This window comes from Kogia breviceps, chromosome 7, assembly GCF_026419965.1.
Source record: "Kogia breviceps isolate mKogBre1 chromosome 7, mKogBre1 haplotype 1, whole genome shotgun sequence".
Lineage (NCBI taxonomy): Eukaryota > Metazoa > Chordata > Mammalia > Artiodactyla > Physeteridae > Kogia > Kogia breviceps.
The window spans coordinates 20,413,552-20,441,124 of NC_081316.1; the positions used below are offsets into that span (position 1 = coordinate 20,413,552).

General features: G+C 58.4%; 1 protein-coding gene across 8 annotated transcripts in view; it reads left to right on the forward strand.

Moving 5' to 3' along the window:
- Positions 1-27,573, forward strand: part of OSBPL5 (oxysterol binding protein like 5) — a 70,609-nt gene that overhangs the window by 38,868 nt on the left and 4,168 nt on the right. For 4 of the 8 annotated variants that reach the window (XM_067037816.1, XM_067037820.1, XM_067037822.1 and 1 more), the window contains exons 2-19: positions 286-442; positions 1,702-1,784; positions 8,163-8,243; positions 8,514-8,615; positions 9,921-10,124; positions 11,490-11,574; positions 13,736-13,907; positions 14,303-14,495; positions 16,403-16,587; positions 17,189-17,270; positions 17,869-17,967; positions 18,410-18,506; positions 19,484-19,582; positions 25,315-25,412; positions 25,855-25,944; positions 26,036-26,172; positions 26,578-26,763; positions 27,002-27,128. In XM_067037816.1, coding sequence (XP_066893917.1) covers positions 307-442; positions 1,702-1,784; positions 8,163-8,243; positions 8,514-8,615; positions 9,921-10,124; positions 11,490-11,574; positions 13,736-13,907; positions 14,303-14,495; positions 16,403-16,587; positions 17,189-17,270; positions 17,869-17,967; positions 18,410-18,506; positions 19,484-19,582; positions 25,315-25,412; positions 25,855-25,944; positions 26,036-26,172; positions 26,578-26,763; positions 27,002-27,128 — 2,256 coding nt within the window. In that variant the 5' untranslated portion in view covers positions 286-306. The remainder of the gene's footprint in view (positions 1-285; positions 443-1,701; positions 1,785-8,162; positions 8,244-8,513; positions 8,616-9,920; positions 10,125-11,489; positions 11,575-13,735; positions 13,908-14,302; positions 14,496-16,402; positions 16,588-17,188; positions 17,271-17,868; positions 17,968-18,409; positions 18,507-19,483; positions 19,583-25,314; positions 25,413-25,854; positions 25,945-26,035; positions 26,173-26,577; positions 26,764-27,001; positions 27,129-27,573) is intronic. The other 4 variants (XM_067037819.1, XM_067037818.1, XM_067037821.1 and 1 more) reach the window with 2 other exon arrangements.

Genomic DNA, 27,573 nt, shown 5'->3' on the forward strand with positions numbered 1-27,573 from the left:
GGCTGGTCCGGGCCTGGCTTCTGACATGGGCCCTGGAAAGCCTGAGCTTGGCCGTGCAGCCTTCCCTGGGTGACCCAAAGGCCCCTCGGGCCCTCGTCTCATTTCTGAGACGTCCCCTGAGTTGGGACCTGACTGTAAGACACGGTGGCCCCGGCCACTCGGCCCTGACTCTGGCGTGTCTCTGGTCCCCTTGCCGGGGCAGGTGGAGGATGCCCGCCTCCAGGCCCCAGGCTGCCCCAGCCTCGGCGAGAGGCGTGACCAGTGCTCTCCCCTCCTTCCTTCCAGAAGCCCCCCAGCGCCCACGCCATGAAGGAGGAGGCCTTTCTGCGACGACGCTTCTCACTGTGTCCTCCCTCCTCCACCCCTCAGAAAGTCGACCCCCGGAAACTCAGCCGCAACCTGCTCTTGGGTGGAGAGAATGAGCTCGACCCTCTGGGTCCAGGTCAGCATCCACACGGGAACCCGCTCACCTGGCACGTGGGCCATGGGTGGGAACAGCTGCCGAGCCTGGGCCCACCTCAGCTTCGAAGCCCAGCTGTGTGGCCTCGGGCAGATCCCTTTCCCTCTCTGTGCTGTCCCGCTTGGGGAGGGAGGGCGTCGGCCTTGCTGTGCTCACACCCCAGCCCCTGGTGCCTCCTGGTCAGGATGGGTCTCCCCTAGTCATTGCTCCTCCGCTTCCTGCAGGGACCTGGCCATAAACCACCAGCCACAGGCAGCAGGCGGGAGTGGCCGTCAGGCGGCCTCAGACCTCCTCTGAGACCATCGCAGTCTTCTTCCTGCCCGTGAACCTGAGCTTTAGAAACCCGCTTCAAAACAAACGGAGCTATATGGAATCTTTAAAAAAAAAAAAAATGGTTCTGAAGAACCTAGGGGCAGGACAGGAAAAAGACACAGATGTAGAGAATGGACTTGAGGACACGGGGAGGGGGAAGGGTAAGCTGGGACGAAGTGAGAGAGTAGCATGGACATATATACACTACCGAATGTAAAACAGATAGCTAGCGGGAAGCAGCCGCGTAGCACAGGGAGATCAGCTCGGTGCTTTGTGACCACCTAGAGGGGTGGGCTAGGGAGGGTGGGAGGGACATGCAAGAGGGAGGGGATATGGGATGTATGTATATGTATAGCTGATTCACTTTGTGATACAGCAGAAATTAATACACCATTGTAAAGCAGTTATACTCCAATAACGATGTTTAAAAAAAAAAAAAAAAAAAAACGGAACCAGGCACGGGCAGCCTCTCCCCCCAGGGTCGAATCCAGACACCTCCCACCCCCCCTTCCTCCCCTCAAGCAAGCTGGAGAGGAAGCCTGCCTGCGGGAGGGGCGTGAGGACAGTGTCTGGCCACCTTCCTCCGAGAGTCCAGCGCTGGGGAGCGATGGAATTCCAGCCAGCGGATTTGGGGCGTGGGGAGAAGCCAGGCGAGGTCTGGGTACCCTGAACTGAAAACAGGGGGCCTGTCTTACAGACCCCAGAGGACATGCCACGCCAGCGCCCAGGGCACCCGGGCTCCTCCCAGCGGTGACACCCCCTCCTGACGCTGGCTGGTGTTGATTAGCTCTCCGGTCCCGCAGCCACCGCCTGGGCTGGCTTCCTGCCCCACCCAGGCCACCCGTGCCTCTCCTGCCACACACTGGGCAGCGGCGGAGGGCCTGCCAGGCGGCCATGCCCTGGTCCTCATGCCGGCCGCTCTCTTGCAGGGAAGGACATGGAGCCCAACAGCCCATCACCGCCCAGGGATGAAGGGCCCCCGACCCCAGGCTCTGCCACGAAGGTGCCACTGGTAGGAGCCCGGCTGTGGGAGGGCCCAAGGCAGGGAACCTGCCCTGGGGACGATGGGAAGTGGCTGGAGGGAGGGGACAGCAGGGCTGCTGGCCGAACCCACCATTCCCAGCCCTTGGCTCTGAATCAGGGAGGCTGCTGGAGCCGGGGACGGAGTCACAGAGCTTGTGAGTTGTTTATCAAAGCCACCTTCTTGAGTAACACAGGTCGGGGATGCAGGGCCCGGAGAAGGCTGGGGCTGCCGGGGGGCCTCAGGGACAGAAAATCGTGGTAAAAGGAGGCCCCGGGCTCTTCTGTCATAGGGAACCCACTCAGGTATGAGAGCACCCTCCCTTCTGCCTTTGTCTGTGCTGTGCCCTCCACCCATGCACCCTCTCCAGGGCAACGCTGAGTTCGGGGAAAGGGCACATGCACACACAGATACACACACGAATGCACACACAGATACACAGATATACATACACAGATACATACAAATGCACATACAGACACACACACAGATACACATACACACACAGATACACACACAAAGGCACATACAGACACACAAAGATACACATATACACACACATAAATGCACATGCACACAGCTGTACACACACAGATGCACACACAAACGCACATACAGATACACACAGATGCACAACATACAGCACACATAGATGCACACACATACATGTACATACACATAACACACACATACACAGAGATGCACATACACACAGATGCACATGGATACACACAGATGCGCGCATACATACACACACACGCACACACACACATCCCACGTGCTCCCCAGCCCAGCGCCTCTCAGCTGGGGCCCAGCTGTGCACCTCCAGGCAGAAGCTGTGGTCCAGGGAGGGTGCGAGGCCCCAGGTACAGGTGCCAGGTTGTAGACACGCCCTTCCTTCCCCCGAGGGCCTCAGGCCAGGGGAGTCACGGCCCCAGGATTGGAGGCCCCGGTTCGGGCAGTGCGGCTGGGGGGCTGGGGGCACATAGAGGCCAGTTCTCCCCACCCAGAGTGACAGCTGTCTGGCACCTCTGGGACCCCACGCCCTCCTCTGTCAAACAAGGAGTGTGTGGCGGTCCTCATGGTCTTCCCTGCGTCCACTTCCGGCAAGGAAGAAACCGGACCTCTCATGGGTCCCCCCTCAGCCAGTGTTTCCCCCGCTCGGTCTCCAGGGCTGCTGGCTGCTGGGAGAGTAGTTGGAGCATCTGCATTTGTGTGTCTGGAATTTTTTTAATTAAAAAAATTTTTTTAGATTACAGTAAAATACACATAACAAAATTTACCATCCTAACCATTTTTAAGTCTACAGCTTAAGTATATTCACATTATTATGTCACCATCACCACCATCCATCCCGAGAACTTTTTCATCTTATAAAACTGACAATCTGTCCCCATTAAACACTCACTTCCCACCCCTTCCCCAGCTCTGGGCCCCGCCGTCCTACTTTCTGGCTCTATCAATGTGAGGACTCTAGGGACCTCCTATGAGTGGAATCACACAGTATCTGTCCTTTTGTGTCTGGCTTATTTCACTTACTATAATGTCCTCATGTTCATCCAGGTTGTAGCTGGGTCAGAATTTTCTTCCTTTTTTTTTTTTTTTTTGCGGCACGCGGGCCTCTCACCATTGTGGCCTCTCCCGTTGCGGAGCACAGGCTCCGGACGCGCAGGCTCAGCGGCCGTGGCTCACGGGCCCAGCCGCTCCGCGGCATGTGGGATCTTCCCGGACCGGGGCACGAACCACTGCGCCACCAGGGAAGCCCCAGAATTTTCTTCCTTTTTAAGGCTGAATAATATTCCATTGTGTGGCTGGACCATACTTTGTTTATCCAGTCATCTGTCTACGGACACATTTATTTTTTTGAGACACAGACTTATTTCATGAAAACATGGCTCTGCCTTCTACAACCCAATAAAACATTAAACCCAATAAAACCACATCAAATGTTGTCAGGAACACTCGGTTCAAATTTCAGATTTCCCATTCAGAAATGATGTCTGGGCATCCTATCTGGGCAAGGCCCACACCGCTGTAGGTGCTGGGGATGGAGTCGTTGGATAAAACAAAGCCCTCTCTCCTGGAGCTTATGTTCTAGAGGGAAGACAGGCACCAGACAAAACAAGTAAAGTCTAGAACATGTCAGAGGCTGAGGGAGGAAAGAAAGGACAGCTCTGGACACCCCTAGGTTCTCTTTTTTTAACAATTTTTTAAAATGTATTTATTTATTTATTTTTGGCTGCGTTGGGTCTCTGTTGCTGCGAGTGGGCTTTTCTCTAGTTGCGGCGAGCGGGGGCTCCTATTTGTTGTGGTGCATGGGCTTCTCATTGTGGTGGCTTCTCTTGTTGCGGAGCACGGGCTGTAGGTGCGCGGGCTTCAGTAGCTGTGGCTCACAGGCTCTAGAGCGCAGGCTCAGTAGTTGTGACGCACGGGCTTAGTTGCTCCGCGGTATGTGGCATCTTCCCAGACCAGGGCTCGAACCCGTATCCCCTGCACTGGCAGGCGGATTCTTAACCACTGTGCCACCAGGGAAGCCCACCCCCCAGACTCTTAAGAACGACTTGAGACTGTTCTAAAAGGCACAGCTTGGGGAAAGATACAAACTCTAATATATATATGATAAATATAAAGTATTTAATATATTAATATTAGATAGCATATACAATATAATATAGCATAATACAGTATAATATCATGTATAGTAACATATCAGATATGTAATATACAAGTAGCTCTTTTTGTATATACATACACATATGTGTATATATATTATATAGTTTTTCCATGAGATAAAATTCAAATAACACAAAATTAACCTTTTTTTTTTTTTCTGCGGTACGCGGGCCTCTCACTGTTGTGGCCTCTCCCGTTGCGGAGCACAGGCTCCGGACGCGCAGGCTCAGCGGCCACGGCTCACGGGCGCAGCCGCTCCGCGGCATGTGGGATCTTCCCGGACCGGGGCACGAACCCGTGTCCCCTGCATCGGCAGGCGGACTCTCAACCACTGCGCCACCAGGGAAGCCCAAAATTAACCATTTTTGATGAACAATTCAGTGACATTTAGTGCATTCACAATATTGTGCAGCCATCACCTCTGTCTAGTTTCCATGACCCCAAACAGACACCCTCTTAGCAGTCATCCCTGCAGCCGACACTGCGGTTTCCCTCTCTGCAGATTTGCCTATTCTGGACATTTCATATAAACAGAGCCATGCGATGTGTGGGGTTTTGGGCTGGGCTTCTCTCCCTGAGCCCCACCCAGGCTGGGGCAGGTGTCAGCTCCCCTAGATGGATGGACCACAGTCGTCTTGTCCACTCCTCAGTGGGGGGACATTTGGGCCATTTCCATGTTTCCGCTGTTGGGAACAGAGCTGCTACGAACATGCGTGTACAAGTATCTGAGTCCCTGTTTTCAGTTCTTTGGGTTTATATCTCAGAGTGGAATTGCTGGGCCATCATGGTAACTCGGTGGCAAGATGGAATTCTAGAAAATTCTATAGTTGACTTCTGGGGGAAGTGCCGAACTGTTTTCCACAGTGGCTGCCCATTTTACTTTACAGCCCCACTGGCAAAGAGTAAGGGTTCCCGTTTCTCACACCCTCAACAACACTCGTTTCTGTTCTTTTTTAAACCCAGTAGGTGTGAAGTGATGTCTCACTGTGGTTTTGATTTGCATTTCCCTGATGCCTAATGGCGATGAGCATCTCTTCACTTCCTTATTGCCTTTTTGTAAGTCTTCTCTGGAGAAACGTCTCTCCAAGTCCTTTGCCCATCTCTGAATCAGGCTGTTGTTGCCTTTTAGCTGCTGAGTTGTAAGAATTCTTTCTATATTCTGGACACTAGAGCCTCGTTAGCTATATGATTGCAAAAGCTTTCTCCCATTCTGTAGGTCGTTCTAAATCACTTTTTTCAAGGAATTTTTACGTTTTTGGTCAGACTCCCGTGTTCATGGTTCTGAGTAGCGTGTCTCACTCCTGGGGGTGCTGCGTTATCGCCCCGCTGTGCCTTGAGGTTCAATGGCCCTCGGGAACAAGGGTCTGGTGGGCCTGGGCAGGGTCCCCAGCATGGCTCTAGGATGGAGGAGTAGGGGCACTGTCTGTAACGCTAGACAGGGGGCTGCAGTGACCCGGCCCAGGGGGCCTTGGGGTGCCCAGGAGCAGAGGGTCGCAGGGCACAGACGCCCCATCCCGTCCACCCCCAGCCCCGCTGTCCCCAGTCGCACCTCTCTCTTCCCCTGTTGCCCCAAATAAGCTCTTTTCAGCCGCATCTGGTGGAAAGCTGCGCGGCAGGGAATTGGCAGAGGGTCCGTTCATTCATTCATTCATTCATTCATCCATTCATCCAAGATGCTCACCGAGCTCCCGGCTGCTGGTGCCAAGGGGACGCTGGGATGGAGCCAAGCTCAGTGGAGCTCTCGACAGTAAAGCAGAAACGTCTGTGTGGCTGTGATTGCAGGAGCTGCTCCGCCGGCCAGGGGTGGCTGGTGTCATCAGGGTCTGATGCCAGCGGGGTGGGCAGAGCCGTCTCCCTCCCGGGCAAGCAGCTCAACGGGGCCTGAGGAAGGAGCAGGGGTTGCTCGGCAACAGCGAAGAGCATTCAGGCTGGGGGAACAGCATGTGCTAAGGAGGCTGGGGGCACCAGGCGCAAGAATCCCAGCTCCCCGGGAGCTGGAGGGTCAGTCCAGCCCCCAGAGGCCTGTCACTTGGCTCCTTCTCATCACTCCTGCTTCAGCACAGAGGGTGCTTCTAGAGCAGAGTCCCCCAGGCGCCTCGACCCACATCCCTGTCTTCCTGGGATCCCGAACGTCCTCACTTGTCTCCGAGAGTGCGCTCAGAGTGACACTGCCCGAGTTCAGCCCCAGCTCAGCCCCTCGCGAGCTGTGTGACCTCTGGCAGGTTCTGAGCCTCTCTGTGCCACAGCCTCCTCGCCTGCGAGGCGTGGATAGTAAGAATGACCGAAGCTGAGGTGGTTCCCATGCACACACATGCTCTCTAACCCCCCCCTCACCCCCCTGTTCCCTGGGGGTGGCCTGTCCCTCTGTTCTAACCCCAGCACCCGAGGCCATGCCTGGCACGTAGTGCCTTGGGGACAGCCGGTCCCCGGGACAGTTCCGGCCGCAGCCCTGCCCCTGGCTCTGCAGCCTCGGGGGTCACTGCACCTCTCTGTGCCTCAGTTTCCTCATCCATCGGATGGGGGTATTAACTGGGCCCACCTCCTGGGTGGTCGTGAGGAGTAGGTGAGCAAAGGCAGTAAAGACCTGAGAGGACCTGGCAATGGCGGAGCGGTCAAGAGCATTTGCCAAGGCCGCCCACCTCGTGCAGGGAGGGAGCCGAGGGCCGTTGGCCTCTGGTCCTCCGGGCCTCCCTCCCTTGCCTGGAGGCTCGGGGCGGAGGCACTCAACCCAGAGGACGAGCAGGGCAGGCAAATTTCTGCAAAGGACCAGAAAGGGAACGTTTTAAGCTCGGCGGCCACGCGAGCTCCGTTGCAAGCACTTGCCGCGGCCGTTAGAGCCAATGCAGCCACGACAGCAGGCCAACAACGGGTGCGTCCGGTGGCCACGATAACCTGCTTGGTGGATGCGGAAATCTGAATTTCATCATTTTCACATCTCATGTTGATTTTTTTTCCCCCATCCCTTTAAAAATGTAAAACCTGGGACTTCCCTGGCGGTCCAGTGGTTAGGACTCGGCTTCCGCTGCAGGGGGCCTGGGTTCAATCCCTGGTCCGGGAACTAAGATCCCGCAAGCCGCACAGCATGGCCAAAAAAACAAAACTAAATGTAAACCCCATTCTGGGCTCGCAGGCTCCATAGAAGCAGGCCCATAGCCTTTAGTCCTGGCTTTTTCTCCCCATTCCCCTACCCCGGCTGCCTTTTCCCCGTCTGTTAAAGGACTGAGGCCCCATCCGCTCCCAGATCCCTGGATGCAGCTGCCCGGTGGGCCTGGCCGCTGCACCTCCTCCCTGCAAGCATCGGGGGCTCGGGAGAGGACCTGGGCGTTGCCCTACCCAGCAGCTGCTGTCAGGGCACTAGGGATGGGGGTCCCCACTGCACACGTGTGCCCTCCCTGACCAGAGGCTGGGCGCCAGCTGGTGTCTAAGATGGACGCCTCCTGGACGCCACGGGGAGGGTCACTGCCATGTGTCCGGTGCAGGCCCCCAGGAAGGGGGTCCGCTGCAGACACGCCCCCGGTGACCCACCCCAGCTCGTGTTCACGTGCCCACCTCGTGAGGCCTGTCCATCCCCCCGGGGCAGGGAGGGGGAGGGACGCCTTTCTGCCACCTCCTGCTTCCTGCGCCCCGGCACCGCCCCCTCCCCACCGCACACTGTCCTCTCCTCCCCTCCTCCAGCAACTTGAGTCTCTCTTGCAGGCGGAATACAGGCTGTGCAATGGGTCCGACAGGGAATGTGTGTCCCCGACAGCCAAGGTCACCAAGAAGGAAGCTCTCAAGGTGGGCCCAGGCCTGGGGAGGGGACACGGTGTGTCGTTTGTTGGATGAATGGGCACCCCAGCCAGTGAGGCCACACCTCCACCCCAGCCTGCCAAAGGGAGGGGGACAGAGTGCACCCTGGCCACCTCCACACCCCCTCTTCCCGTCCTCTCCCTGCCCACTCTTCGTCCCCTGGCTAGACGGTGGAGGCCCCCACTAGTAGAAGGCCCCCCGGGGAGGGCCAGCCCAGGGCCTTGTCCCCTGACCCACCTGCGGGTGCCCTGGGCCCAGGCACAGAAGGAGAGCTACCGCCAGGAGAAGAAGCGCGCCACCAAGCAGCTGCTCAGCGCCCTGACCGACCCCAGCGTGGTCATCATGGCCGACAGCCTGAAGGTGAGCATGCGTGTGTTCCAGCATGGCCAGGCTCCCTCGGGAGGCCTCCCCCAGGGACAGGGCAGGGTCGCCAGCCACTCGGGAGACGCTTCGGCATGCTGGCTGCTGCAAATTGTGTCCTGGGGTGGCCCTGACAAATGGCCACAAGCTGGTGGCTTATAAGAACCAAAGGTGACTCCCAGGTCCAGAGGCCAAAGTCCAAAATCAAGGTCGTGACAGGGCCAGGCTCCTTCCCAGGGCTCTAAAGGAGGGTTCTTCCTGCCTCTCCCAGCTTCTGAGGGCCCCGGGCATCCCTGGACTTGTGGCCACGTCCCTCCAGCCTCTGCCTCTGTGGTCACCTGGCCTCCTCCTGTGTCTGTGTCCTCTTCTCCTCTTATAAGGACACGGTCATTGGACCAGGGCCCACCCTGCTCCACTGCAGCCTCATCTTCACTTGGTCACATCTGCAGAAACCCTATTTCTAATTAAGGTGGGGGGGCCCTGACCCGCTGGCGGGGGTCCCAGAGTGCCCCTAGAGCCCCCTGCTGGGATACGGGAGGGAGGTGAAACTCGGGCTTTGGGAGAAAGGACCGGGGTTGGGGTCAGAGGCCCCAACAGCGAGAGAGATTCCCTCAGCTCCCAAGCTTCGGTCTCCCGCTCCGTACAGAGCGGGTAAAGCTGCCGAATCCCGGGGCTGCCACGAGGGGCAGAGGAGACAAGGAGGCCAGGGAGCCTGGGTGTCTACAGAGCTCTGGGCCCACGTGGCTCCTTTTTCCTGCTCCACAAAATTACGAATAAAAAATTAAGTACAGGGCTTCCCTGGTGGTGCAGTGGTTGAGAGTCTGCCTGCCGATGCGGGGGACACGGGTTCGTGCCCCGGTCTAGGAAGATCCCACATGCCGTGGAGCGGCTGGGCCCATGAGCCATGGCCGCTGAGCCTGCGCGTCCGGAGCCTGTGCTCCACAACGGGAGAGGCCACAACAGTGAGAGGCCCGCGTATCACACACAAAAAAGTTAAGTACAAAAGTGAATATTTAGGATGAGAAAAGAAGTGATCACAGGTTTCAAAATCACAAAGCTGACAATTTCAACAGTCTCCTCCGTCTCCCAGTTCCCCCCAGCGCCCTGGCAGGGCCTTGAACTTAAGCTCACCAGTAAATCTGGCTACAGCATCTTCCTTTGGATTCACCATCATTCAGAGTTCCTGTTAAATACTAAAAGAGGACTCTGCCCGGAGCCCAAAGCCCTGTGTATCTGCCCCTCCCGCAGCCGTCCAGATGCCCCTGGGTCCCGGGCAGGCATGGACGGCAGCGCCCCTTCCCCCAGATCCGTGGGACCCTGAAGAGTTGGACCAAACTGTGGTGCGTGCTGAAGCCGGGAGTGCTGCTCATCTACAAGACGCCCAAGGTGGGCCAGTGGGTGGGCACGGTCCTGCTGCACTGCTGCGAGCTCATTGAGAGGCCCTCTAAGAAGGACGGCTTCTGCTTCAAGCTCTTCCACCCACTGGACCAGTCCGTCTGGGCCGTGAAGGTACCGCAGTGCGACCTCTGGGGCTCGAGAGGGCCAGGCGAGGAGACAGCCCCCGGGGGCAGGTGGCCGTGTGGGAGGAGAGCACAGATGGGCAGTCAGGAGGCTCATCCTGGGGCCCCAGTGGCTCGGAGTCCAGAAATGGGCTGACAGTTCCAAGGGTTAAGCCACTCAGTGGCCAGGGGATCAGATGTGGTCACTGGCCTTCTATGTAGAACACATGCGGAGGTTGGGGGCGCTCAGGGCCTGGGGGCCTCATGGGATGAGATCACACCTCGAGCCCTGTCCAGAGGCTGAGGAACGCGGCCATGTGAGGGCAGGTGCTCTGAACCCAGACCTCACCCTCATCACCTGGGGACTGCCCAGCCCAGGACCAAAGAGGGTCAAGGTTGCCAAGCAAAATCCTGAATGCCCAGTTAAATTTGCATTTCAGAGGAAGATCAAAAAGTTTTTTAGGGACTTTCCTGGTGGTCCAGTGGTAAAGAATCCACCTTCCAATGCAGGCAGGGGACGTGGGTTCAATCCCTGGTCGGGGAACTAAGATTCCCCGATGCCGCAGGGCAACCAAGCCCGCGCGCCACAACTACTGAGCTCACGTGCCTCAACTAGAGAGCCCCCATGCCGCAAACTACAGAGCCCACGTGCCCTGGAGCCTGCGCGCCACAACTACAGAGCCCACGCGCTCTGGAGCCTGTGCGCCACAACTAGAGGAGAGAAAACCCGCATGCCACAGCTAGAGAGAAGCCAGTGCACTGCAAGGAAAGATCCTGCATGCCTCAACGAAGATCCTGCGTGCCGCAACTAAGACCCGACGCAACCAAAAATAAATTAAAATAAATCTTTCTAAAAAAATTTTTTTTAGGATAAGTATGTCCCAAAAAGAAACGAAATTGAGTTATTTGTAGTGAGGTGGATGGACCTAGAGACTGTCATACAGAGTGAAGTCAGAAAGAGAAAAACAAATACTGTATGCTAACACATATATATGGAATCTAAAAAAAAAAAAAGTATGTCCCAAATATTTCATGGGGTATACTTATACTATATATGTAATTTTTCTGAGATTCAGATTTAACTGGGTGTCCTGGATCTGCACATGCTGATTCTGGCCACCCTAAAGTGGGGGGCTCAGAGCTGGAAAGCCAAGGGTGGGACCAGCAGCTAAGAAGGGGGACAGAGCACCCCGCCCGTTCACCAATCTTGCTGCCTGCCACATCTGCGTGGCCAGGTGCCTGACCCTGCCTAGGGGTCCTGAGGCCCCGGAAGCGTCCACGCGTGTCTGAGTGTGGGTCCACGTGACCACACGACCTGTGTTTCCACCCATCCCCGGCCCATTCCTCGGGTGACGCCGGGTCTCTGCCTCTCCAGGGCCCCAAAGGTGAGAGCGTGGGCTCCATCACACAGCCCCTCCCCAGCAGCTACCTGATCTTCAGGGCCGCCTCCGAGTCGGACGGTGAGTACCTGCCTGCCCTGCTGGCCTCCACGGTGACCCCACCTGAAGCACCCCTCCCCTTGGAGGGATGTAGGCCGGGTGTATGGGACCCCGGTTTGGACCCCTCCACCGCCATCCAAGGAGGCAGCCTGGTGTCAGGGGAAGAGCCCGCCATTCACCAGCCCCCTCTCTGGAGCCTCAGTCTTCCCCGTGGGCAAAAGATGAACGAACAGTAGTACTGTCTCCCCAGTTGCTATGCGAATCTGATGACCTTATTTAAAAGCAACCAGATAGGGGCTTCCCTGGTGGCGCAGTGGTTGAGAGTCCGCCTGCCGATGCAGGGGACGCGGGTTCGTGCCCCGGTCCGGGAGGATCCCACGTGCCGCGGAGCGGCTGGGCCCGTGGGCCCTGGCTGCTGGGCCTGCGCGTCCGGAGCCTGTGCTCCGCGGCGGGAGGGGCCACAGCGGTGAGAGGCCCGCGTACCACACACACACACAAAAAAGCAACCAGATAACAGTTACTGGGTGCCAACCACGTGCCAGGCACCACTGAATCAGCAGATGCTCCTGTTACCATCCACTTTTGACACATGCGGAGACAGGTTGGGTGAACTGCAGGTGAGAAAGTTATGGAGCCGGGGACGAAGCCAGGTTCCCAAATCAGCGCACGTGTTTGTGGCGCCCTCTAGTGGCTGCTCCGAGTAAACACGGCTGCCCCCCCTCCCCCCCCGCCGCCCCATCGCCGAGCCCTGAGGGCTGGCGCCTCCCAGGGATCTGGTGTAAGACTCCCACCCCACCAGCCGTCCAGGGCAGGCAAGGCCCTGCCCGAGGCAGCCTGGCCTGACCACTGGGCTCCGGCCCTCCCAGCTGGGAGTCTGGGGCAGGCGACCGTCCCGAAGGTGCCACGCCGCCCCCTGGTGGCCAGACGCTACATCCACGCTCCAGGGAGCTGTCCTGAGTCCCTTGAATGCCACCTTCATTTCCCCAGCCCCCCCACTCGGTGCCAGGCCCCTCGTGGGCCCTGGGATGGGCTGGGCAGCTAGTGCTCCCGTGGAGCCTGCAATCTAGTGCGGGAGAACACCAGCAAACCAGCAGACAAGGCCAACTGGGCTGAAGCATGAGCTGAGTCCCTGATGGGATCGGGGCTGCGGTCAGGGAGGAAGGACATCCACAGCCCCTGTGGGTATCAGGGTGGGCTTCCTGGAGGAGGAGGAGGAATGGGCTCGAAAGATGCATGCCATTCAGGATGTCTAGTCCCTTGTGGCAACCACAAAAAAACGCACGTCGGGGCCCCAGGACCCACTCAGCAGGTGTGGGTTTCCCAGCTCTCGCCTGCGGGTTCTGCTCCCGTGAGCTCCCCACCTTCCACCACCATGAACTTTCAGCCCTGGCTGAAAGTTGGAAGGTTGGTATCCAGCCAAGCCTGCAGTGAAACCCCCCTCCTGAGAGCCAGGAGCCACCATCCCTGCAAGCCCCTCCTCCGCCATCCCCAGGGCCCCCCTCCCAACGCCAGGCCCCAGAGATGCACCACAGAGAGTTGGGGGAGGAAATTCACTGTCTCCACGAGGGTCACACTTTCAAGGCTTGGAGAAGGAAAGAACCGAGTCCAAGGTCCTTTAATCCCGGGTCCAGCCCGCGGGCGGCCTCTACCAGAAGGGCTACAGGGGGCTGAGGACAAGGGCTGGGGGCTGGAGGCTGCTGGCTCTGTCCACCCCACCCTGCCTCCCCACCCGCCTGACCCTCCCCTTCTCCCGGAGCTGTTCCAACACCAGAGCCTGCCTCTCTGCGGCCTTGGCTCAGCAGCCCCTTCCCCAGCCTGCCACCCCCCACTCCTGCCCCGTGCTCCAGGCCAGGAAAGCCCTCGGCGCAGAGTCCCCGCTCCTGCCCCGACCTGTGGGGGCCAGTTTCCACCAGGCAGGGCCCTCGCCCTGATGCCACAGGTGGGAGCTCGCAGGGCCTCTGGGTGCAGAGTGGCCTGAGCTTGCTACGCGTATGAACTTGAGGGGGTCACTTACCCATCCTGGCCTTAGCCCTTGTCTGTAACGGGGGTGACTGACAGTGCGCTGAGAGTGGGGGGGTCCGGTGGGGGGCTCCTTGTTGAGGAACGGAGGGATGGGGGCGGGCAGGCTCCCTACCAGCTACGGGCTGCTCATCGCCCCTGACCGCCCCCCCCACCACTACAGGCCGCTGCTGGCTGGACGCCCTGGAGCTGGCACTGCGCTGCTCCAGCCTCCTGCGACTCAGTGCATGCAGGCAGGGCCGCGACGGGGAGCCCGGGTCCTCGCCAGACGCATCACCCTCCTCGCTCTGCGGGCTGCCCCCCTCGGCCGCCATCCACGACCAGGACCTGTTCCCGTGAGCAGGGGCGTGGCGGGCAGGGACCAGCCCCTCCCGGGAGCCTGCTGGGGACTCCTGGGCCCGGGCTCTCCCTGGCACCACCGCACGGGGTCTCCTTGTACGTGGGGAGGAGATGGGGGGCAAACGCCGCCGAGGTCTGGCTGCCCAAACCCCAGGCCAGGAGGCAGGCCTCCTCCACTCGAGGCGGACCGGGGAGCCTCAGGGTGTTCGCCTGTGAGCTGGGGCTTATAGTATCAAATGCCCATCGCTGAGGCTTTTCAACACAGGGATGGGGCTGAGGCGCCCGGCAGCGAGGGGTGCCCCGGGTGAGGGTACTGGGGGGTGTGCCCAGAAGTGGGTGTGCCTGGGCCTCACCTGTGACCAGCAACCCACGGGCGCCATCCACCTTCCAGACTGAACGGGTCCTCCCTGGAGAACGATGCTTTCTCAGACAAGTCAGAGAGAGAGAACGCTGAGGACTCGGATAAGGAGACCCAGGACCACAGGCGGAAAGCCGAGAGCGGGAGTGACCCGTCGGAGGCCCCGGGGCGCCCCGTGTGCAGAGGGACCACGTACGTGGTGCAGGAGCACGAGGAGATGGGGGAGGTGAGAGCCCGCCCTGCCTGGGGCTCGGGCGCCGCCCAGCACCGCGTCCCACATCCCTGGAGCATCGCCTGGCCGGCCCCTCGGGGAGAGCTCGCGGGGTCTGCTACACCCAGAGGGCCAGGGGCACGGGAAGGCCAGGATGGCCAGGACTCAGGGAGAGCCGGGGAGGGCCGCGGGGCTCTGGTGAGGATGTCGGGAAGGCCACAGGGGGGTTTCAGGTGGCGGCCTGCCGGGGTCCAGCTGAGACTTTCAGCAGGTCAAGGGGCAGAGGTGGCGCCTGGGACCCGCTACGGAAGCGCTGTTGTCTGGACAAAGCTGACGGCACCCTGGACCCCGGTCAGGGTGGGGAAGGGAGAAGGGGTTCAGGGCACGTCCAGAGGCAGACGGGCAGGACCCAGCCTGACGGCGATGCCACCCGTGAGACGGGCGCTCTGGAAGAAAGAGCTGGCGGCTGGGGTGGGACCCGGCTGTGTCCCAGCCTTGGACGTGCAGGGGAGATGCTGCTGCACGGGAGGGTCTGGGGCTCAGCGGCCCGTCTGGACACAAGGCTTGGGTGGGCAGCCCAAGGGGCCCAGGGGCCCAGGCACCCCAGCCTTCAGAGGCTGAGCGCAGACGGGGCTCCGCAGAGGAGCCCTGGGAGGCGTGGCAAGGAGGGGAGGGCTGGTCTCAGGGGCAGCTGTTCTGGGAGCTGGAGCAGGACAGACAGGGTGACACGGGGGTGGCGGTGACCTTCACCAGGGCACTTTGGGTGGAGAGGAGGGGCGGAAGCCAGAGGGAGAGGGTTAGAGGGAGTGCGTGTGGGAAGGGGGGGTGAAGGGCTTTCCCAGCTGCGGCAGCTGCCATGCGCGCCCCGAAGCTGGCCTGGACGTCAAAGCCGGGGAGCCACGGCCTCATGGGGGTCAGACATGACCGCTGCCTCTGGGGGCTTCCCCTCCCCCCGGTGCCCAGGCGAGCTGTCCAAGCGAGTGCCCCTAGGCCTCTGCCACAGCTGTGCAGACACAGAGAGGTGGCCCAGCAGGGCGGTGATGGACCCTGATGCAGGGCTGGCTGCCGGCACCCCATTCTGCTGCCTCCCTGGGGGGTCAGGAGATGGGGAGCCACAGCCAAGTCTAGCCACACCCCAGGCCCGAGGCCCTGGAGCCACAGCCCGGGGGTGGCGGGGGGAGAGGGGCTTGGCATTGGCCCGGGAACTGCGACTCGATGGCACCTCCCGGGAGTGGAGGGTCCCCGATGCACAGCCCTGCCTGGGACACGTGCCCTGCCAGCCGGCTGTCTTTAGACAGCTGCACGACCCTTTCAGAGATTGTTCTGCCCACCTGAGGGTTTGCTGGTTGGTGTGGCCTGGGAGATGGAGCCCCCCAGCCCCCTACCCTGCCTCCCCCGTCCCCTGCCCAGACAAAGCCCAAAGCTCCGGGGCTCCGTCTCTCTGTGGCACGTGTTTGGAGCCTCGGTGAGGGTTAGACGTCTCCGGGAAGAGAGGAGGGGTCCAGGGCGGCCCCCTCGAGCCGTGCGATCCTGGACAAGGGAAGACCCCCTTCTGAAGGGGGTGCAGGCCTGAAGCACCTGTGTCACCCCATGAAGACAAGATGGGCTGGGGGTGGGAGGAGGTCTCCTCGAGCACGTGGCACCTGCTGCCGCGGCACAGATCATGCAAAGTCCACAGACGGGTGCCAGTGGCCACGGTGGATGTGCACCGCCCGCGGGGAGGGCCCAGGCTGGCCAGGAGCAGAGGCTGACGGGAGCCGGCCTGGGCCAGCAGCTGCCCCCTCGGGCCTGCTAGAAAACGCAGGGCTCACGTGGGGCTGGGACAGGCCCGCTGGGTGTGGCCGCCCTACCCCCCATCCCGCCGCCTCCAGGCTCCCCGCCCGGCTCTGGCTGCAGCGTGACCGCGGTCCCTCTGCTGACAGCTGGGCGAGGCATCGCAGGTAGAGACGGTGTCTGACGAGCACAAGAGTCTGATGTGGGTCCTGCTGAAGCAGCTGCGGCCGGGCATGGACCTGTCCCGCGTGGTGCTGCCCACCTTTGTCCTGGAGCCCCGCTCCTTCCTCAACAAGCTCTCCGACTACTACTACCATGCCGACCTGCTCTCCAGGTGAGCGACGCGGAGGTGCCCAGAGACACGCCCCCCAGGCTCCCTCAGGCCCTGCCTGCCCCGCAGAGAGTCCTAAGGGTCCCCAGGAAACTGTCCCTGAAGCCTCTGCCTCCAAGGGGCCCGGCCTCCATGGGAGGAGCTGGTGGACACGGAGGACGGGCCAGCCCCACGTCCGGTCAGGGCCACCATCACAGGCGAGCCCAGCACCTTCTGCGTACCTGAGCCCTGGCATTGGCGCCCTCAAGCTGAAGAAGGCCGAGGTTGGAAGGGGGGCTGCAGGCTCAGCAGCCCACGCAAAGGGAGCTGGGTGAGGGCGAGAGCATCCCGGGGGCTTCCTGGAGGCGGCAGCCTGCTGGCCTCGAGCCCGCGACGCCCTCTCTGCCCCAGCACTGGAGCCACCCTGACGTTTTCCAGTTCTGTGGAAAACCCTCCCCGGAGTGGTGGGGGAGGGTGGGAAACGCCTCCTTTCGGGGGGGCTGGGCAGCTGGGGAGGGGCCTGGGTTTTCAGCACATGGATGGAGGTTGAAACGGAAGGAGAGAGGGCGGAGAGCGGCCCAGGTCCCCTGAACTGGAGTGAGGGCATTCCCCCACCCCATCGCAGGGCAGCACTGGAGGAGGACGCCTACAGCCGGATCAAGCTCGTGCTGCAATGGTACCTGTCCGGCTTCTACAAGAAGCCCAAGGTGAGAAGCACCGACGGGGGAGGATGCAACGACAGCCCAGCCCTGCGCCCTGGCACCCAACCCCACCCAGAGTCCGAGGCCATCCCCTACCCCACGTGACCCTGAAGGATCCTGGACCACCATAGTGGTCCCAGGTCCTCAGAGATGGGGGACCAAGCCCTGACTTCCCACCCAGGGAAGTGACTGGAATAGCAGGACTGGAGAATTTGGGCTTTAACTTGACAGATCATTAGAAGCCACAGGGGGCTTTGAGTGGGCTGGGCACTGGCTCCCCCCAAGGTCCGGGGGGAGCTTGATGTGGTTATAGGGTCTCATGTGCCCCTCAGAGCCAAGAAGTGGATGGGGTGCCTCGTAGGCCGTCCCCCCAGAGTGTAACCCAAGGGTAAAGCACAGTCTCCCCAGAGCAGGAGTGGGGCGCTGTTCCCAGATGCTGGTGGGAAACTAGACATCCCTTCTAGAGACCTCCTCCCTGCGGGTGCCCGGGGCTGTGGGAAGCAGGCAGCCCCTCTTGTCGTCCCTCGGTCCACACCCCGTCCCAGCTGGCATCTGTGCCCCACCCCCAGCTTCTCACACAAGCCTCTTTGTTCGCTGCCTGCAGGGGATCAAGAAGCCCTACAACCCCATTCTGGGGGAGACCTTCCGCTGCTGCTGGTACCACCCCCAGAACCACAGCCACACCTTCTACATCGCTGAGCAGGCAAGGGCCCGGCCACCCTGGGCTGGCCGCTGGGCTCTGCAGCGGACGGGGCCCTGGCAGGGGGCAGGGGGCATCTGACCCCCAGGCACGTTTCTGGGCGGCTCCACCTTCGACCATTGGAAGAGCTCTGGCCTCACTGCTGCCGGCGGGGATTCTCCCAGGAGGCGCAGGCACCATCTCGGCTGTGACAGCAGAAAGTGTTTCCTTCGGGAGGGGGACAGCGCATCCCGTTTTCCTGGGGGCACCCTGGGGGGATGCGGGGATTGTAGTCAGCTCCCCCCGGGCCCCAGGACTCAGGCCTGGCTTCGCTGGACATCGGGGGTGAGAGATGGGGACTGCCCCATCTCACGCCTGCCCCTGGCCCTGGGAGGGATGTGGGGGGGGGGAGGCCCGGGCCTGCCTGCTACCGGGGCTGTTGCAGGAGCCACCCCTCCACCCACAGGTGTCCCACCACCCACCCGTGTCCGCCTTCCACGTCAGCAACCGAAAGGACGGCTTCTGCATCAGTGGCAGCATCACAGCCAAGTCCCGGTTCTACGGTGAGGGGGGGCTCCCCTGGGCCTCGAGGAAATGGGGGGAGGACTGACCTCCGGGACCCGGTGGTCACCAAGACCTCGCATGGTGGCCATGTTCGTGTCCCTCTCCGCCTCTCCTAGCCAGAGACCACGAGGGGCAAAGTGCTCAGAACCTGGGGTCATGCAGAGCCCTCCAAAGCCCCCTCCCCCCGGCCCCTCATCCCTCAGCCGTAGAGCTTGCACGGATGCTTGGAGGATTACGAGAAAGAGCCCCATGAAGGTGCCACCTAGAGCTGGCTGTCCAGTTCAGCACCACTGGCCACATGTGGCTATTTTAATCGATTCAAATGGAATAAAACTTAAAAGGCAGCTCTGCAGTTGCTCTGGCCACAGCGCAAGTAGCCACATGCTGCGTGGGATAGAACAGTTTTATCATCACAGGACATTCTATCGGGCAGCACCCCCTCGAAAGCATGGCACCATGGGTCTGTCTGCATTTTTCCGTCCTGGCAACCTTTGTATTGTTCTCGCTGGTGGGCAGGTGCTCTGAGTGCCTCTGTGTGCCCAGCAGACTGCAGAGGGCGTACAGGCTCGGCCCACCTTTACCACCCCTGTGCTCCCGTCACTGACTGTGGCTGTGACTCTCAGCCCTGAGCGGGCCGTAGCCCCTCTCCGCTGGTGTTTAAAATCAGAGCAGAGGCCCTAGTGTGAAAAGGTTCGAAGCCGCCACCCTAAGAATCCCTGCTTTAGTAAGTGAAATAAACATGAACACGTGGCAACTTAGGTAACTCCTCAGGATGAATGACTTGTACGACCAGGGCCTTTACAGAATCTGAGGCTCAGAGAGGTTAAGCGACCCGCCCACAGTCACACAGCTGGAGGTGCCTGGGACTCTTTCCACCTGTTGGAAGGGAGCTCAGGTCCTGTGACTTGGGGGGAGGTGGGGCCCAGGTCCCGAGGCTCAGTCTCATCTCACTGGGCCCACTTCTCCGTCTCTGCAGGGAACTCACTGTCAGCTCTGCTGGACGGCAAGGCCACCCTCACCTTCCTGAACCGGGTGGAGGATTACACCCTTACCATGCCCTACGCCCACTGCAAAGGTGAGAGGCCATGGTACCGCCACCCTGGAGGGCAGAGCCCAGGCCAGCTCCCTCAGGGAGAGCGCCCTGGTTCTTGTCTATTTGAAGGTATCTTATTTGACCCTCACTCTTCTATGACTTTCTAGCTGGGTCTGGAATTCCAGGCAGATTGTCCTTCTGTCCTCTTTGGAAGCTTGTTACCACCTTCTAATTTCCATTGTGGTTGGTGATTCATCAGCTGTTGGCCTGTTTGTTACATGTTCTGCTTTTCTCTGTAGCTGCTTTTAAGATCTTCTCTTGTCTCTGGTTTTCTTCAATTTCACTGTAGTAGTTCAAGGTTTGGATTTCTTTTTTTTTTTCCCTCTACAATGTTGTGTTAATTTCTGGTATACAGCAAAGTGATTCAGGTATAGGATTTCTTTTTTCTTTTTTAATTAATAGACTTTCTTTTTTACAGTGGTTTTAGGTTTACAAAAATTTTAGCAGAAAGTGCAGAGAGTTCCATATACCCCCCATCCCAACACACACACACACAGACACACACACACGGATACCCCACTGTTAACGTCTTGCATTGGTATGCTACATTTGTTACAATTGGTTCGCTGATATTGACACATTATTATTAACTTAAGTTCATAGTTTACATTAGGGTTCACACTTTGTGTTGTATAATTATATGGATTTGGACAAATGCATGTTTCTACCATTACAGTATCACAATAGTTTCACCACCCTAAAAAATCTCTTATGGTTAGACGTGAATAGATGAATTCACCTATTCATTCCTCCCCCCTCCCCTCAACCCCTGGGAACCGCTGATCTTTTAACTGTCTCCATAGTTTTGCTTTTTTTGGAATGTCATAGAGTTGGAATCACAGGGTATGTAGCTTTTTCAAACCTGCGTCTTTGACTAAGCAATATGCATTTAAGATTCCTCCATGCCTTTCGGTGGCTTGACAGCTCTGGATTTCTTTATTTCTTCTATTTATAAGGGCTTTTGTTTGTTTGAACTTTTTAAGCAGCGATTTATTTCATGGTTTGGATCAAGTGTGGAAGTTTTTAAGCCATTATTTTTTAATCCTGCCTCACTCCAATTTCTCAATTTTTTTTCTAGAAGTTCAGACATTCTGTGCCCTCCATCTGACATCTTTTATGTCTTTGCGTTCTAGATAAGTTCTTTAGGTCTACCTTTAACTATGATTAACCTAATATTTAAGTCATCCACTGAGTTCAATTTTGAAGTTTTGGATTTTTTCCCCCCTAGAAGTTCTGCTTGATTCCACTTCAAACCTGCATGTTCTTTTATACTTGTATCTTGTTCCTTGATCAAGTTCACAATTTCTTCTCATAGATCTGTAAACATTATAAATGCAATTGTTTTCTATTCTCTATCTGGGAATCCTAATATTCTAGCCAGTTTGCAGCTGTGTCCCCACTGCCCACAGCAGTGAGATTCTGGATAAACATTTGTTTAGTGGATGACTGTATATATTAAGACCTTGAGATTCTAATTCTGCTGGGGGTTTTCCCCTATACTAGGCTGTCATGTATAGTAGGCTGTTTCTGGGCCACACAGGAAGTTTCTCTTTTTTTTTTGCAGTACTAGGGCCTCTCACTGTTGTGGCCTCTCCCGTTGCGGAGCACAGGCTCCGGACGCGCAGGCTCAGCGGCCAGTGCTCACGGGCCCAGCCACTCCGCGGCATGTGGGATCTTCCAGGACCGGGACACAAACCCATATCCCCTGCATCGGCAGGCGGACTCTCAACCACTGCGCCACCAGGGAAGCCCAGAAGTTTCCATTTGAGTCCCAAACCCACCTTACAAATTGAAGGCCAGGGATGTAGGGGGTGGGGATATTTTTAACCCCTAGGACCCTGCCCAATACAACTGTTTCCTTGACTCTCCTTTTGCTGAGAGTATAGCGATGTGAGAGTCCCAGTTTTATGGAAATGTCTCGGAACACACTTTCCTTGTGCTCCGGCCCAAGCCCCTCTGTCCTGCACCCCACTGGACACCAAGGGCTCAGGTCAGCAAAGGCCTCTCTGCTCAGAGGGCAGATACTCCTTCTCCCCCTCCTCCTTCTCCCCCTCTCCTTCTCCCCCTCTCCTTCTTGTTTGTTTTTTCTCCCAGAAGATTGCCCTTATTTTCTGGCACACCTATCTGTTCATCAGTGCATTGAAAAGAGCATTACTTTTTCTTCAACTTTTTATTATTGAAAACTTCAAACACATGTGAAAAGACAGTGACATGCACACACATACACACACCCCGCAACATACCCAAAACACGGCGAGCACCAATCTTGTTTCCTTTATCCCCACACGCCTCCCACCTCATTCATTTGAAGTAGATGGCAGATATCACGTCATCTCTGCGTTTCGTAGAGTGTCACTAAAAGATAAGGATTCCCCTTCTTAACCACAACCATGAGACTATCATTACACCAAAAACTAAAAAAAACTCAAGGGGCTTCCCTGGTGGCACAGTGGTTAAGAATCCACCTGCCAAAGCAGGGGACACAGGTTCGAGCCCTGGTCTGGGAAGATCCCGCATGCCGTGGAGCAGCTGGGCTCGTGAGCCACAACTACTGAGCCTGCGCCCTAGAGCCCATGAGCCACAACTCCTGAGCCCACATGCCACAACTAGTGAAGCCCACGTGCCTAGAGCCTGTGCTCCACAACCACAGAAGCCACTACAACGTGCACCACAATGAAGAGTAGCCCCCACTCGCCACATCTAGAGGAGCGTTGCTTCTACACACAACAAAGACCCAACACAGCCAAAAATAAAAATAAAATAAATAAATTTATAAAAAAAGAACAAAAACTCAAGGCTCTTTCCCTAATACCATCAGGTATACAGTCAGTGTTCAAAGTTCTCTGATTGTCATAAATAAATGTATGTTTACATATGTACATACACACGTATGTTACGATTCACTTGTTTGAATAGGATTCCGGATAAGGGTCACACTTTGTGCTTGGTGTGAACCTTTACCTTTTTTTCTCTTGCACTGTATTTGTGGAAGGAATAAGGTCATTTTCTTGTGGGGTTTGCTCTAGTCTGGATTTACTGGCTGTGTCTGTGGTGTAGTTGAACGTTTTCTCTGTAAACTGGAAGCGGACCTCATCCCTGGAGGTCTGATCACTTTCAGACACAGTTTTTTTGATTTTTGTGGGGTTTTTTGCGGCATGCGGGCCTCTCACTGTTGTGGGCTCTCCCGTTGTGGAGCACAGGCTCCGGACGCGCAGGCTCAGCGGCCATGGCTCACGGGCCCAGCCGCTCCGCGGCATGTGGGATCTTCCCGGACCGGGGCACGAACCCGCGTCCCCTACATCGGCAGGCGGACTCTCAACCACTGCGCCACCAGGGAAGCCCCAGGCACAGTTTTTCCAACAAGACAACAGTAGGTGGCTTCCCGTCTTCCTTCCATGAGGTTCATGACGTCGGGTTGGCTCCACGTCTGTGATCTTAAGTGACGTGGATTCTCAGCTCCTGGTCCCTCTAACCTGGTGACGGTCCATCGCTCCTTCATCCAGCCAGCAGGCAGCCTCCTGAGAATAGAAAGTCGCCCTCGCCTACCACGTGCTTGCCCGCTAGGCCGGTACCTGTATGATAAATGCCAGAGTTCTTCAAAATAGAAATGAGTTTTCCTTCCCCGGCCCCCATCTCCTCCAAAGGGGTTCCTTGGTGAGGTCGCTGTTGCTTTGAGTACTATTTGATCAGAACATGCGTGATTGACACAGACCATTCCACCTAGAGCTGCTGCTACTGCTCCTTGTGCTGTGTTGGCCAGCGGGAGCCCTCAGATTGGCCCCCGTGTCCCCTGGACCCAGCCCGAGTGGCCTGCCTCCTTGTGCTGTGACCCCGGGAGAGCCTGACCTTTCCTGCTCTCAACCTTGAATCGAGCATTTCTCCTGGGAGACCCAGGTTCCTTCCAGTAGGAAATGGTATTTAGACACCATTGCCTGGAGGCGAGGTCTGCTTCCTACGAGTGGTTTGATCATCGTTTCTAGGGCTTTCGTCCAGTGAGCTGAAGATAGAATTTTTTTTTTTTTAAAGATTAATATAGGTGAGTTCACACTGACATTTCCAATCCAGATTCAAGACGGCGGGTCTTTTTACGCCCCATTCACCTCACGTGTGAAATGTCTTCCCCCACGCGGGAAAGCCGCTTTCTGTGACCTCACCATGCTCGCTCTTTGTCCTGGCACCACACACAGCACTCAGAGTGACACTCAGCCCCACCACCGACAGGGCAATGGCTGAATGCAGCGTGGCTGTGATGTCTGCGCTCCTTGTCCTGAGTAAATCTATAAGGTCATCAGATATACCCCTCTGGGATCATGCCCACTCTGGTATTTTGTTCCATTTTACTTTGGATTTTTAGGAATTGCTTTTTTAGCTTCGTTTTTTAAATAATTTTGTAAATGAAATATGTAGCTAGCTCCAAAGTCAAAACTACACAGCAAGGTATAGACAGTTCTCAGGCCTCTCAGACCTCCTCCCCCACCCCCCGCAGTAGAGAATCGGGCCCTGCACACCCGGCCCTGCAGCTGCTTCTCTGACTCCGCGTTGGTGTGTCCTGGAGAGACACCAGAGCAGCTCAGAGGCCCGACTCCCTTCTGTGTAGCTTTTCTACCCTGTGCACAGGGGGATTTGGGGGGTGATTCCAGCCTTTTTGCGATTTCAAATAGCTTCTTTTTAAATTTTTTTTAAAATTAATGCTAAATCTTTTTTTTTTTTTAATAAAGTTATTTATTTTTGGCTGCGTTGGGTCTTCGTTGCTGTGTGCGGGCTTTCTCTAGTTGCGGCGAGCGGGGACTACTCTCGGTTGCGGTGCATGGGCTTCTCGTTGTGGTGGCTTCTCTTGTTGCAGAGCACGGGCTCTGGGCACGCGGGCTTCAGTAGCTGTGGCTCGCGGGCTCTAGAGCGCAGGCTCAGTAATTGTGGCGCATGGACTTAGTTGCTCCATGGCATGTGGGATCTTCCCAGACCAGGGCTCGAACCCGTGTCCCCTGCATTGGCAGGAGGCTTCTTAACCACTGGGCCACCAAGGAAGTCCGTTTTTTTAATTTTTGAAAGACTTATTTTATCCCACATCTCTAAGGGTTTTCGAGTGAGAATGATCCTTTCTTTCTTCCTTCTCCTTCCTTCCTTCCTTCCCTCATTTCTTTTTTTCTTTTAGAGTAAGCCCTCCATAAGACCAGAAATAGAAGACTCATGCTTTCCTTCAGTAATTAAAAAATATATGTATTAAGTTAAAAAAAAAAAAACCATGTGGGTCCATCCTGGGCTCAGCAGTGAGCAGGGAAGGTACAAGCACCCACATCGGGGCAGGAGCTGCAGAGCAGAGTAACAGGCCTTGACGAGGGTCTCCCGGGGGCAGTGGGGCTCCTGGGAGCCTGGAACAGGGGCTGCTGGAGGAGGTGACCTAGTAAAGGGTGGGGGTGTCTCCCAGATTTAGCAACTCGCACAAGCAAAGGCCCTGGGGCCAGAGACCCCGTTCGCTGCAGGGAGCTGGTCACTGCGGAATCAGGCCCAGTCACGGGCTCTGCTCACCTAACGAGATTCTCCCCCTCCTGGCAGCACTGCCCACAGAGCGCCTGCCCCTCCCTGCTCGCATCTCGCCCTCCGGGCCCTGACAGGGGCCTCCCGGGCTCAGTGTTGCTGGGTCAGGACTCGGCAGAGGTCTGGGGGCTCAGCTGGCCCGGGGGTGGCCCTGAGCCCCCAATGCGGCTGTGTTGCAGGCATTCTCTACGGCACCATGACCATGGAGCTGGGCGGGAGAGTGACCGTCGAGTGCGAAAAGAACAACTTCCAGGCTGAGCTGGAATTCAAGCTCAAGGTAGCACTGGCCACAGCACCTCGGCCAGCCAGGGGCCTTGAGGGGCCCCCTCTTGCCCTCTCAGCGCCCCAGGGATGGTTTCCTGAGCAGGTGCACATGGACGAGCGGCTCCTGGCTTCCCTGTAGCGCAGCGGGGCCCGGAGAGGGGAAGGGGCTGCCCACAGGCCGCGCAGCAGAGCTAGGACAGGCCCAGGCCCCTTCCCCACCACGGGGCACAAAGGCCTGGCGGGGCCCAGCACCCTTGAGCTCAGTCTGGGCCGTGGGACAGTGTGGCCACCTCCAGCTTCAGTCCCGTCCCAGCCGGCCCCCATGCACTGGGGCTGGGAGCTCACCTCCCCACTACCCGTGAGGGAGGGGCCCCTCCTCCCCAGCACCGTGAGGGGGGCGTGGCTGCCGCCCTCACCAGCGTCGCAAGGGCATCGTCTCGGGTATGTCCCCACAGCCCTTCTTCGGGGGCAGCACGAGCATTAACCAGATATCCGGGAAGATCACGTCGGGCGAGGAGGTCCTGGCACGGCTCACGGGACACTGGGTGAGAGGCCGCCTCCGGGCAGGCGCGGGTGGGCCCGGGGGCAGCAGAGGCCACGGCCGGCACCTCTGACCTGCCCGGCCGTCTGGGGCAGGACAGGGAAGTGTTCATCAAGGAGGAGGGCAGAGGAGGCGCCGAGCTCTTCTGGAACCCGAGCGAGGAGGTCCGCGGGCAGCGGCTGAAGCGGCACACGGTGCCTTTGGAGGAGCAGAGAGAGCTGGAGTCGGAGAGGTGAGGCCCGGGCGCCACAGGATCCCCGACCCCAGCTGGGGTGGCCGGGCCGGCAGCTGCTGTCTCCTGGATGCACGTCCCCTGGATGTCCGTGGCAGGGAGGATGGACCTGAGTGGGCCTTGCTTGGCAGAGGACACGTCCAGTTGTGGGCAGCTGGAGAGAGAGCAGGGGAGGCCTGGGGAAGAGCAGGCTCCGGGGCAGATGACCTGCAGTCCGCAGGGAGGGCCCTGCTGGTGGCAGGTGTGTGTCCAGCATAAGAAAGAACCATCTCAGGGTAAATCAACAGTGCCCAGGAGACCCGGGCACCCTGAGAGGCAGTGAGCTCCCTGTCACTGGAGGCAATCAAGTGTGACGGGACGGGACTGCCCACGTCCCCCAGCTCAGAGCGTGTGCTCCACTCGCAGGCTCTGGCAGCACGTCACCAGGGCCATCAGCGAGGGTGACCAGCACAAAGCCACACAGGAGAAGTTTGCCCTGGAGGAGGCACAGCGGCAGCAGGCCCGAGAGCGCCAGCAGAACCTGGTGCCGTGGACACCGCAGCTGTTCCACCTGGACCCCGCCACCCAGGAGTGGCGCTACCGATACGAGGAGTGAGTGCTGGCAGACAGCGGCCTGGGCCCCGTGGTGGGCTGGGTAGCAGACCCCCACCATCCTGGCCCTGGGTGATGGGGAGGGAGGGTCACACAGGGGCTGCACACAGGTGCAGGCAACGGTCACTCCCCTGGGGGGCCTCCAGTCCTGCTGGGAGGCTGAGGGCTGGGCCGGGATGGGGGCCCCTCACTCCGAGGGCCACCACCCCTGCCAACAGACACTCTCTGGACCCTCCAGCCACAGCCCCTGGGACCCCCTGAAGGACATTGCCCAGTTTGAGCAAGACGGGGTCCTACACACCCTGCGGCGGGAGACCATGGCCCACCAGACCACCTGCCTGGGCAGCCCGGGGCCCAGGCACCAGGTCAGCACAACCCCCAGGGCCCCCGCTGAGTCCCTCCAGGTGTGGGCCCATGCCCACCCTCACACCCACCTGCCTGGCCCCCCTCCTCTGGGTCCCCCACCCTGGAACACTCTGACCCACATCCTAGCAGGGTCTCCTCTGGCATCCCCCTGCGTCCCTGCCCTGCCCTGCCCTGCCCAGCATGGGGCCTGGACACCTGGATTGGCAGGACGCTCAGTTCCCAGGGCAACCCGGTTTTTAGGGCACTGTGCCAGGGTGTATGGTCCTGGCCCATCACCCCCCAGAGCCGCCCTCTGCAGTGCGGGCAGCATGCTGTCCCATTCCACAGATGAAAAAACGGAGGCTCAGGGCAGCCCAGGGACTCGCCTAAGTAGGAGGAGGAGGCAGTGCATTTACCCACATGCCTGGGCCTCAAAAGTGTGGGAGAGAGGGTGGGAGGCGCGGG